At 35.3% G+C, this 12,247-nt stretch overlaps 1 protein-coding gene across 1 annotated transcript; it reads left to right on the top strand.

The window, feature by feature from the left end:
• The first annotated feature begins 9,676 nt into the window (after positions 1-9,676).
• Positions 9,677-11,711, top strand: LOC133858411 (protein RICE SALT SENSITIVE 3). Its single transcript, XM_062293880.1, has 7 exons — positions 9,677-9,887; positions 10,032-10,082; positions 10,164-10,349; positions 10,464-10,569; positions 10,671-10,712; positions 10,794-10,850; positions 10,958-11,711. The coding sequence occupies exons 1-7, from the start codon at positions 9,751-9,753 to the stop codon at positions 11,477-11,479; spliced, it is 1,101 nt and encodes a 366-aa protein (XP_062149864.1). The 5' UTR covers positions 9,677-9,750; the 3' UTR covers positions 11,480-11,711.
• The last annotated feature ends 536 nt before the right edge of the window (positions 11,712-12,247 follow it).

Below are 12,247 nucleotides of genomic sequence, written 5' to 3' on the forward strand. Positions count from 1 at the left end.
GGTATTAGCAACCATGGCGTGACACATACGTATCAAATGTTACACTGATCAAACCCGTGCAATTACAGTTAACGTGAGAGAGTTTATACCTAACTTGTTTGTCTAAATAAGTTTTGATTTGCTTGACTACCTCTTCGGTAGGGGTGGACGTCAGTTCGGTAGGCGGTTAAGTCGGTTAAGTTAACTTTGTCGGTAGGAGGTCAATGTTGATTCGGTTGCGGTTTGGTAGGCGGTAGTTGGATAATTTGTCCACCCTTACTCTTCGGACATATAAGTTTAATTCAAATAAACTCTCTTACAATTGATGTCCAAATTGTATATTAGTTAGACGCCTAGCTAACACTCGACTGCCTGTCAAACAAAAAGATTAGTGTCGTGAAGTTGGTAAGTATTGGCAACCATGGCGTAACATGTACGTATCAAATGTCACACTGATGATCAAACTCGTGCAATTACAATTAATGTGAGAGAATTTATAAATAACTTATATATCTAACTAAATAAGTTTTGATTTGTTCGACTACCTATTCGGATAGATAAGTTTAATTCATATAAACTCTCTTATGTACAATTGATGTCCAAACTTTACATTAGTTATAAGATGTTTTACACGTACTGATCAACTGTCTGTCAAACAAAAAGATTAGTGTTGTGAAGTTGGTAAGTATTGGCAATCAAAGCGTGACACGTACATATGAGATGTCACATTGATCAAACACGTGCAATTACAATTAATGTGAGAGTTTATTTATGCATAACTTATTTACTCGACTAGCTGTGGAGACAAATAAGTTTCATACAAACTCTTTTTTATGATTTCTTTCGGATGCCTAAGACTGAGCTAGCTGTCTGTGTGTCAAACAAAAAGATTAAGTGTTGTGGAGTTGGTAGGCAATGGCAACGATGGTGTGGCGCGTATCAGATGAACAGTCAAACCCGTGGAAATAACATGACACGAGGTGTGGAAGAAAGATGCAGCTGTCGCTCGAGAGGGGGACTGGCTTTAAAAAGTACATGGTGAAGTATTAGTAATTTTGTACCGCGCTGGTTGAATGCTTTGGACGCGCGCGTACGTAGCAGAGGGAGGGAGAGGGACTGGACAGAGCAACCCATTGGCTGCTACTACTCATCTACGCCCCCACAACTCTCTGACGCATACAAAATATTGCATAAAGAAAGAAGCAAAAGCTTTTGCTACCCTGGCGACCACTGCGCGTACTGGTTACCCCGGCCCCCTCCCCCCCCCCTCCCCACCTCTCTGCACACTGCTCTGCCCTCATGGTTAGTTTACTGTTTGGTTTTTGTGGTCCCTTTGTCCTTCCTATGTAGTGCCCTAACGCTGGGTTCCAATTCATTTACACTTCTCTCATGTGAACGTCGACATTTCTGCATTAACGTTTTCTAATTGAGTGCCACTCTGTCTCTATCTCCACTATATTCTGCCATTCTTTGTACTGCCTTTTCTCCATTAATTTTATGTTTGGCTCCTTTTAAATTCACTCTTTTATACTTATATATATTCTGCTTTGATATCTTAATTGATATATGTCTGTCCTTTAACCATGCGAAGATAATTAACGATTGTACTATACTATGCAGTCGACATAAAAAAAAAAAAAACCCATAAATTAATTGGACGATTTTTTTGGATTTATCTCATTTCGTTCCAAAATGTGGGTCTATGATTGTTGCCCTTGCTTTTCAACTACCGGTCATCGCTCAAGACTCGAGGAATATTATTGCCTCCATCGTCTTGGAGATCTTCTTTGCTAGCTATTCCCGCTTCTTCTTGTTGTAAAGCTAGAAATGCCGATCAAAATGTAAATTTATGTGTCCGATTTTAGGGGTGTAAACGAGCCGATCCTAAACGAGTATTGACTGTTCGGGCTCGGTTCATTTATGTAATAGTGAAGCTCGAACTCGAGCTCGAGCTCGGTCATTTTGGTCGATTCCGAGCTCGAGTACTTGGCTTGAGCTCGGCCCGTATCATACAATTCAAATTATTTATTTTAGCAATAAAAAATAAATAATCCATTTATGATCATATGATGTAAGTATTATCGTATAAATGTATGGTCATATGATTCATACAATCTAACAATTCATATACTCTTAGATCTTGGATCACGTGATGATGGTGATGTGATGATTCATAAGTATCGAATGATAATACTTATTAGTTATAACATTAGATATAGTGGATCAATGATTACATGTCATATAATCCTATTATATTACATAAATAATATAATATGAATCATATGATTAAGTATTTAAATTGTCATTGTATCATATGATTAAGTGATTAACAATTAAGTATTAATATTATTCACTTTTATTATTTTATATACATCTTTATATAACAAAATTAACAAGTATAACCAATTAATATTTATTGAAAATTTTTATTTGTTACTTAATTTATGCTTACATATAGTATATTGTTTATTAATATACCATATTATAAAAATAAGTTATATATTAACAAATTAATATATAACTTTTATATATATACACACACATACGAGTCGAACCTTATATGAGCAGGTTCATGAGTTTTAATTGAATCGAGCCGAGTTTATACGAGTTTGCATCGTTTAATAATCGAATTTGATTTCGTGTTTATGAGTAACTCATTCAATAATCGATTCGAGCGCAAGTCGAGTTTATTTGAACTGATATTGAATAATTTCACAAGTAGCTCAGCTCATTTACCCCTAGTGGAGATGGGGTCATATTGCCTTTGAGCCATGGCCCACCAACGTGGCGATCTATTGGATAAGCATATGCAGTTACCGAGTTACGTACCACAATATGAGATTCTGAAATAGCATGTACCACATTTGTCACATAAAAACCTGAAAAAAAAAAAAAAAAAAAAAAAAAAAAAAAAAAGAGGCAACGTTAGTCTTCACTCTTCAGCATTCGGGGTCCCAAAACGCTGGGCCTGATCCGTTTCACGACGGAGGAGAAACCCTAATCCACCTTATAAACCAAAAATAAAATAAAAATAAAAATGAGGGTGTGAAAAGTGAAAAGTGAAAACATTTAAAATGCTTTAGACATATATCAGTTTAATTTCTCCTTTATCCTTTGATATATACATATAAACTAATAGAAATTTCTGTACAAAATGAAATTACTAGCGGTAATTAATATGGTTTGACATGAAAGAGTGAGATTAATGTTGGAGACAATATATATTTGAAGGAGTGACAAATTAAAAAAATGAAGGCAGTAATTAATCACAAAGTCTTAGACATATAATATAATATGGTTGGTAGTTAGGGGGAAGATGCAAAGTGTCTTTCTATGATTATTTAGTCCTTATCAGTTATCATGTGAGGAGCCAATGAGGCGAGGGGGCAGTGTATGTGTGATTAGATAAAATGTCCCTATCTCTTGGTACCCTGCATATCTCACTCATGGTGTCCTCAACCACGTACACACCGCTAGATGCCTATTCCATCTCTCTATGATTGCGAGTCCATTTCATTTCTCTGTTGGCAAAAGAGTCTTGCATCATCAAAAGCTGCTCCCCACCCCCACCCCCACCCCCACCCCATTTGCTATAGATATTTTTATTTAAGGGAAAAATTTTATTTATAATTTATGATATTTTATCACTTTTATAAAAAATATTTAAACTTTAAAAAGTATTAATTTAGAGTATTCAACTATTCATCTTTTAATTTTATTTTATTTTTTTCAATTTCAACCGTCCGTTAAAAATTTATGTTAAATTCTATAAAATTTTTCAAAATATCATTGTGTTTATTTTTCAAAATAAAGTTATAAAAAATTTCAAAGATTCAGGCATGAGTATTTTTGCAAATTCTGTTAAATTCTTACCAACATCTAAATCCTAGCATTTTTTTTTCTTAAAAAAATATGCGTATTTTGGGAACTTTGACAGGATTTTATGAAAAATTCTAACAGAGGGTTGAAATTGAAAAAAATTGAAAGATAAATACCCTAAATTGTCACTTTTTAAAGTTTTAGTACCTTTTTACAAAAGTGATGAAAGATTAGGGTTATAAGTGAAGTTCTCACTTTTGCAATACTAACCTTAAACTTTAAAAAGTACCAATTTGGGTCACCATCTTTCAGAAGTTTGAAATATCAACATTTTCGTCCAAATGCAACATTAATGGTGCGTTTGGGATTGCGATTTCGTAGACAATAAATGCGATTTTAAACCAACTCACAGAAATCGTTTGGAAACTGCGTTTTTAAAAATTGCTATTTGAAAACGCAGAAAATCTGCTTTTTCAAATCGCAAGTAAAAGTGTGATTTTTTGAAAATGCAAAATTTTAAAAGCTAATTTGCGATATTAAAGGCTAAACTATGATTTTGCCAAACGCTTAACTGTCTTTTTAAAGATCACTATTTTAAATCGCACATTTTAAAATCGTTATTTTAAATTGCAAACCCAAGTAAACCTTAAATCATAACGAAGGAAGTGAAATTTCCAACTTAGGGGTATTTTGGAATTTTACTCATCAACTATTTAACTTAACGCTAAGTTTTGACATGAGAATTAACATTACAAACTTTTGAAAGATGGTAATCTTAAGTTAACACTTTTTAAAGTTTAATGATATGATTACAAAATTGATGAAAAATCAAAGGTGGTAAACGAAGTTTCCTTATTTATATTTTACTTATCATCTAATGATTAGAGACAATTAGCAAGCCATTTTGCCTGTTTCTGTATTTTCTTTTTCTTTTTTTGGTCATCCGAAACTCAACCTACTAAATCTAGACTGTCTTCATGTTTATGTTCTCGACCAAAAACAATAAATTAAAAAAAAAAAAAGAAAAAAGAAAAAAAGAATCGATTCAGTGATAATATATATAGCAGCCGCGTATATTACATGCGGATAATGCAAGTAAACCGACCTTAGGTTTAAGCATGCGATTACAGCAAGAAAGTGGGCCAGCATGGCCGGCTTTATTATGATATCGATGTGGATGGATGATGATAGTGAAGGGGGTGGCATGTTGACGTAGATTGTGTTGAACATCTGTATTCACAATAAGGGAACGTAGGTGGATCCTCGATCATCCGGACCGTCCATATAGATTGACTAAGCTACGGGAGATCTTGGCCGGCGTTTCATCAAGGGGTTCGACTTTCGAGCACATGCATGAGCTTGATCTTGATCGACTAGCTTCTACGGTGGAAATAGTTGATGGAGGCCAGGCCAGGGGAATTGGGTGAGATTCGATTTTCATATGCAGCTAGTAGTCTTGAGTGCGCATCCCACAACACATTAATGGATGGTTGTCATATATGTGCAAGGAAGCTATGATCCATTATATTCATTAGTAGTGATTAAAAAGTTGTCATCCTAGCTAGCTAATAGATGGCTCAGATTGAAAGGGCAGAATTCATTTTTCATTAAAGGCTACCTGATCAAGTTATGCCCGGCCAAGTTGAGCTGATGGGGGGGCCTTTTTGCTACATAAATGACTTGGAAAAGCTAGCTGGTGTGGGTGGGAGTCAAGGACTACTGGAGTTTTTGAAAGAAAGACCTCAGTTTTACAGCGATCAAAAGGCTAGCCAAAAGTGAATAAAAAAGGACTTTCTTTCTTTCTTTTAGTCTCTTCTTTTTTCCGCTTTACTTTTGTTTTTTGGATGGGCACAGAAGCTTTTTTGGGCTAAGATTGTGACCAGCAATGCCTTCACTTGATGCGCTGTAGATTTTCTGTGTATCTGAATACTCCCCAGTGCATGCTTTGAGCTGAGCCATTTATTTGACCAGCTAGGGCATCCCAATCATGGTAAACGTATTGTGGCCATTTTGTGTGTTAAGTTCCAAATCTCTATCATTATTTTTTCTCTTTCTTTTCTAAGCTTACCCTACTGGCCTACACTTTGTTATTGGTGAGAGCTAGCTAGATTCATGGAAAGTCATGGCATCCAGCTCTTTCATAATCGATCGTGCCTTTTTTGCTTTAAATCTGAGCCCCTTCCAAGTGGTATATATATATCAGCAAAAATGAGGCCAGCATATCTAAGCCAAGGAAGATATATGTACAACACTAGGGCCAAGCATAAAAGCAAATCCATCTATTTTTTGAAGGTATTACCCTATAGGTTGATCATAGTTAGGAGACAGTTGTGGAGAAAAATCTGTCATCATTATCTTTTCCTTCCCAGAAGCTTTCTACATTCCAAATTTACCATACTTGTCACAAATTCTACTTACTATGTTTATCACTTATACAATTTTTCATTATTTTAAATAATTTATACTTTTTATAAATATTGAGCATGTAAACAAAAAGGACCTTCCCATGTAAGCTATGCCGAACTGCACGTAAAATTAATCTCTTGATTTTATATATATATATATATATATATATATTTTTTCTGTTTTATTGCTTTAATACCGCCTTATTTCTTCATGATCAATCTTTTGAGTCATCATGTCAAGCATGAGGTGCTTGCTTACATAGAATAATGAATAGTTGCACCCCGCATGCATGATCCCATGCGCATTATGCATGCATGCATGCAAATATATGAATAAGTAAAAGAAAATACGTTTGTGGGATATATATATATATATATATATATATATATATATATATATATATATATATATATATATGTGGATATCCACATGTGTACACCCAAGAAAATTAAAAATTAATTAATTAATTATTATTATTATTATCTTCTTTTTTCTTTTTCTTTTTTAAAAAAAAAGCCCTACCAAGACGACATAGGTTGCCGTTTGGGAAATGTTTGTTAAGTGGGTAAGATACTTGATCACTCCAAGAAACACTGAAATTTAGATCTTCGGACATGGCAGCTAGATATATACCTACCTAATCGCCAACTGCTGGTTTCTAACAAAACCAAGTAACTGAGCTGTTGTTTGTGTTTGTGTTTCTTTAAGACAAAAAAAGGCAATCTAACCTACGTACCCTCATATAAATATAACACAATTTCAAACATTCCAAAACAATATTAAATTAGACTCTCCTACCATTCTTTGGCCCCCTAACCAACCTTTTCCATAAATTTCTATTAGCTAGCTAGGTTTTATTGTCTGATTAGAGTTCGGCTAGCTAGCTTGCCTCCTATTATTCAATAACAGTACATCTTTTAATTGTTATTAAATATGAATTGTCAGATATCTGGCTCCAATCATTAAGTGGGTTTATGTAAAAAAAAAAAAAAAAAATTTTGACACAAGAGTAATTAGAATATTAATTAAATAATTAAATCAATTATTTTTTACTAGCTTAAACTTTTGGATCACGTGGTAATTTAACTTAGTATCAAATCAAATGTCATAAGATTAAACATTGTCTCCGTCAATTTATTCCATTTCAATTTAATATTTTATGTGTTGATCCTTATTTATTAAAAAAAAAAATTTTGAGCTCATATATGAAAATAATAAGAATATTAATTAAATAATTAGATTAATTATTTTCTATAGGCCTTATGGGATAAGAGGCGGTTTAACAACGAGATCCTCTACTATTAAATAATAAAAAGATACAAGCCAAACTCCAAAGATTTTAATTTTAAAGGCAGCAAATGATCATACGCACATACTTTTGAAAACCAATTATTTTGATTCTTTCTTGGATTGAAGAATTTTGAATATCAAATGGGACATTGGGAAGGGATGGGAAGAGCAGAGATTCCACTTCCTTTATTGCTAGAAAGGGATGGGGCATTAGTCAGCACCTGTTATATATCTTGACCAAGACTCTTGTGCCATTCTTTCCTCCCATACCAACTTCTCCAATATATTCCACCACAAATATAAAAACAAAGTCTTGGAAGAGTTATTAAAAAGAAGAAAAAACCAAAATAATATATGTCCAGTGTCCACTACCACGTACCAATCACCATTACCACCGTCAATAAAATCCAAACCCCATCAAATTGCAGCTCCAACACCCTCATTCTGCTTACATCACCACTATCAGATTCTGTCGCCAACTCTTTAATTTATTTAACAGTTTCCCTCGGCCATATGGAGCTTACAGTGGTCATATATATATATATATATATATATATATATGCACCACATACAATATTTTAAATGTGAAATAACAGAATCCATTTATATATATATATGTGTGTGTATATGATTCCCTCTCTTTTTCTCTCTCTCTCACACACAGTCACAAAGACAGGGTTTGCCTTCAAAAAGAAGAAGCCAAGTAGAAAATAATGGAAGAATAGCATTAACGTCTGTCACCATCAAAAATTTAAGGTCGCAAAAGCTGGTCTCAATTGAAAATAAATTCATTTATTACATCTGCAATTGAGAGGACAGTTTTTTTTTTTAACTGACGGTCAAAGGGAGTGCATGATGATCTGTCAAACTTCTTGATGTCAGGTGGGGAAATGAAAGCTCTAAACTTTCTTTTTAGTCATCATGAACTCAGTGGGAGAAAACCTTAATTAAAATCTAAAACTATATATATATATATATATATATATATATATATACACACACACATATACTATACATGCAAACTCAGTGTACATATTTGAGGTTAAAAAGAAAAATTCTTGTTGGGTTATGGTTAAATTGGGATTTCCATATGATAAAACTGGAGAATAAAATTCAAAGATAAATGATAGCCACAACATTGGTTCAGAAGCCCTGCAGGCAATGTTAGGCATTTTCATATACACTCAGTCAATGATATGGTATTATGGTGCTCCAGGTCTTGGGCCCATAACATTACAATCACTTTATAAACAAAACGTGTTACAGTTGGACACTTGAAAGGTATCCAGGTAAGTGATAAGAAACTCTTTGACGTTGATAGATTTTTTTTAATTAAATTATTAAATTAATTATTTTTTTATCGGTTTAAACTTTTTTTTTTTTTTAAACGATGCATGGTATTAAAGCAATGATATTGAATTTAAAATTTATCCCCATAATTCATTTTTCATTTCAATTAAATACACTAAAATCATGTGATTTCAAATGGACTTTATATATATATATATATAATCTTGAGTGATTTATGGACTAATGTAATTGCGTATGGAGTTAATTAATGCACTGTCATATATATATAGCTTTTGGACATCGGGATCATAGGAAACTCTGCCACATAGGAATTTATCACTGCATGGTAAAATGTTTTACTCACGTATGAATCGGTATGAGGGAGCAGACTAATTAATAATCTAACATGCTTACTAAAATCGGAGGCTGTGCAGTTTGTTCTTTATATTGGCATGTGAATATATGAAGTAATGAAGGTGGTGGTAATTAAAGACTCCTGGGACTGAAATAATGAGAGGTGATACCTTAAGAGTGTCAGAAATCCAAAAAATAATAATAAAATAATAATAATAAAAATAAAAAAAAAAAAGAATACATTAATTGGGGCTTGATAGATACGGATCATCACAGAAATAGAGCTACTCAATACTCATGATGTCGTCTGAGAATAATAAGGTTTTGGTCCTCTGTCTCGATAATTCATAATTGGGATGATGAGGGTAGGAGAGAAAAAAGTAGCACCATTGGAGAGTAATCTTGAATGGAGGATTGAAAAAGAAACCGTTGGGAATCGGGAAGAGAAAAAAAAAGAAGAAAAAAAAGTGTGGGGCCTAATGCAATCAATTTGGTAAAATTTAAAGCAGGATATAAATGCATGTGAGATTTCCTATCTAGTTGGTAAGCTTATATAAGGGAGAGAGGATGTTTAGGTTTTCCTTCTGAGAGGAGAGGAATTAAAGAGAGTCGATGGAAGAACATCTCAGCCCATTAGCTGTTACTCATCTCCTTCAACACACCCTACGAAGTTTGTGCATTCATGAAAATTCTCAGTGGGTCTATGCTGTCTTCTGGAGGATCCTACCCAGAAATTACCCCCCACCCAAGTGAGGAGAAACAAAAATATTTATATTTACATGCATTCACTATCACTACCCCATATTTTGTATCCATCCCATGCATCCATTAATGATTCGATACATGTTTTTAAATGTGATCGATGCTGCTATTGCATGTTTTAATTACAACAGATGGGATGGTCAAGGAGCTTATGACAGGTCAAGAGGAAACAGGAGAAACTGGTATGTCGACCTCTGAGTTTCCAACCAAAGTGTGTATTGGATCTTAGGTGTCATTATATATATAATCTATTGAGCTGTCAGGATACTGGTTTGGGAAGACGGGTTCTGCAACTTCGCTGCGTCGTCATCAGCAGCTGATCAGATAAATTCGGGGGATTGTCCAGCTGGCTCATCTGTTCACGGGAACTGTGAGTTTCAACACTACCAAGGGCTGCAACCGGAGCTCTTTTTCAAGATGTCCCATGAGATCTACAACTATGGAGAAGGGTAATTCTCATTTTCTTTTGTGGTTGGATTATTCAAGTAGCCCTAATTAATTAAACACCATTTAGAAAGAAAGAAAGATAGAAAACAACTTGATTAATTGGTTCCATGGAACAGTTTGATAGGAAAAGTGGCTGCAGATCATAGCCATAAGTGGATATACAAAGAACCAAATGACCAAGAAATCAACTTCTTGTCAGCATGGCACAACTCCGCCGACTCAGTAAGCCTTAATTAATTTAGCTAGTGGTTTCATGTTAATGTTCTGTTTTCTTCCAGCAACGTACCATATATATTTTGTTCTATTTTCCTTTCTTTTTGCAGCACCCCAGGACATGGGAAGCCCAGTTCCAGTCTGGTATAAAGGTATTGCATTTCAAACCAAAAGACATAAAAAGTTTAGGTAACACCAACTCTCTTGCATCGTTTGATTCAAATATCTTGCAGACCATAGCCCTGATTGCAGTTAGAGAAGGTGTGGTTCAGTTAGGAGCCATTCACAAGGTCCTGATCTCTCTAAACTAGTTTCCAGTCAATTAATTATATATGCCATATCCCTCAAACCTTTATTTATTTATTTATTTTTTCCGTTCTGGGTATATATATTCAAGGTGATTGAAGACCTGAACTACGTTGTTCCACTAAGAAAGAAATTCAGCTACATTGAAAGCATCCCGGGCGTGCTTTTACCCCACCCGTCCTCCTCCGCATACCCGTTCAAAGTTGATGGATACGGAAGCCCAGACGCGTGGCATTTCCAAGGCAGTCTTGCACCCCCGCAAGCCGATCAATTCTATGAGCAATACAACCAACCTTTGAGAGTAACACCTTCCATGAGCAGCCTTGAAGCGCTTCTCTCGAAGCTTCCATCAGTTGTGCCGCCCACCACACCGCCACAATCACAGTTCATGTCATCTCAGAGGGCGTTTGAATTTATGGGAATGGAAAAAGTGGCCAAGGAGGAAACTGATCATGATCATCAGGATCAGGTATATAGGCCTACTGTACACGATGTGGGTGAGACCAGTAGCTCCATGTCGGCCTACTATCGTCATCATCAACATCATTTCCATCAGAACCAAGATCATGGTCAGAATGTAACTAGCAGCGGACCCAACAATAATGGATTTTAATTGACACATTAGGTGTTACTAGCTAGCTCTAGTTGATTTTATTAGATTAATTATTATATAGGCCAGGAATCAGGCGCTTTGATTTCTAACCTTTTAGTTTCAGTATTGTCTTCATTGGGTGTATCTCCTAGGCCAGGCTAGGCTAGGCTAGGCTTAGCTTTCCTAGTCTGATCGATGTAGTTCCAAGAATCCTCCATCCACTTCTCGTATACGAGCATTACCTTGTTTTTTATGTCCCTTTTTTTTTTTTTTTTTTTTGAACGGGAGCATTTCATTCATAGCATAAACGCCCGAAGGCAAGAACACTGTCCCAAATCTACAACGGAAGCCCAAAGGCTGGAGATAATGAGTACAGATGAAGAATCCCTAAACACTAAGCCAAGAACAAACCTAGCTTGAAGCAGCAAACTAAAGCAACAGGCTAAAATTACAAGAGCAAACAATTGACCCTTTCTAAACAATGAAGAACAACCCATCTCAAGTGAAAAGGTCTGGTCTAGCAAACATGCCACCTAAATGCCCAAGTAAAAATTAGCCCACTACAATAGCAAACTGTGAAAGAAAGCTGGAATATACAGAAAAACACAGAAACAAAATCGCCAAGCCAGAAGGAGGAACCACCCGGACCAGCGTGTGAAAGACCACCCGCCGCACTCGGGCCTTCCCTATCGCCACCAACCAGCCGACCATCTCGAGAAACACCACCCAGACGGCCGAAAAAGAGGCACGTTGCCCACACGCGCAAGCGCGTGCAAGCCACGCTCCGAG

The sequence above is a fragment of the Alnus glutinosa genome, chromosome 1 (assembly GCF_958979055.1).
Source record: "Alnus glutinosa chromosome 1, dhAlnGlut1.1, whole genome shotgun sequence".
Classification (NCBI taxonomy): domain Eukaryota; kingdom Viridiplantae; phylum Streptophyta; class Magnoliopsida; order Fagales; family Betulaceae; genus Alnus; species Alnus glutinosa.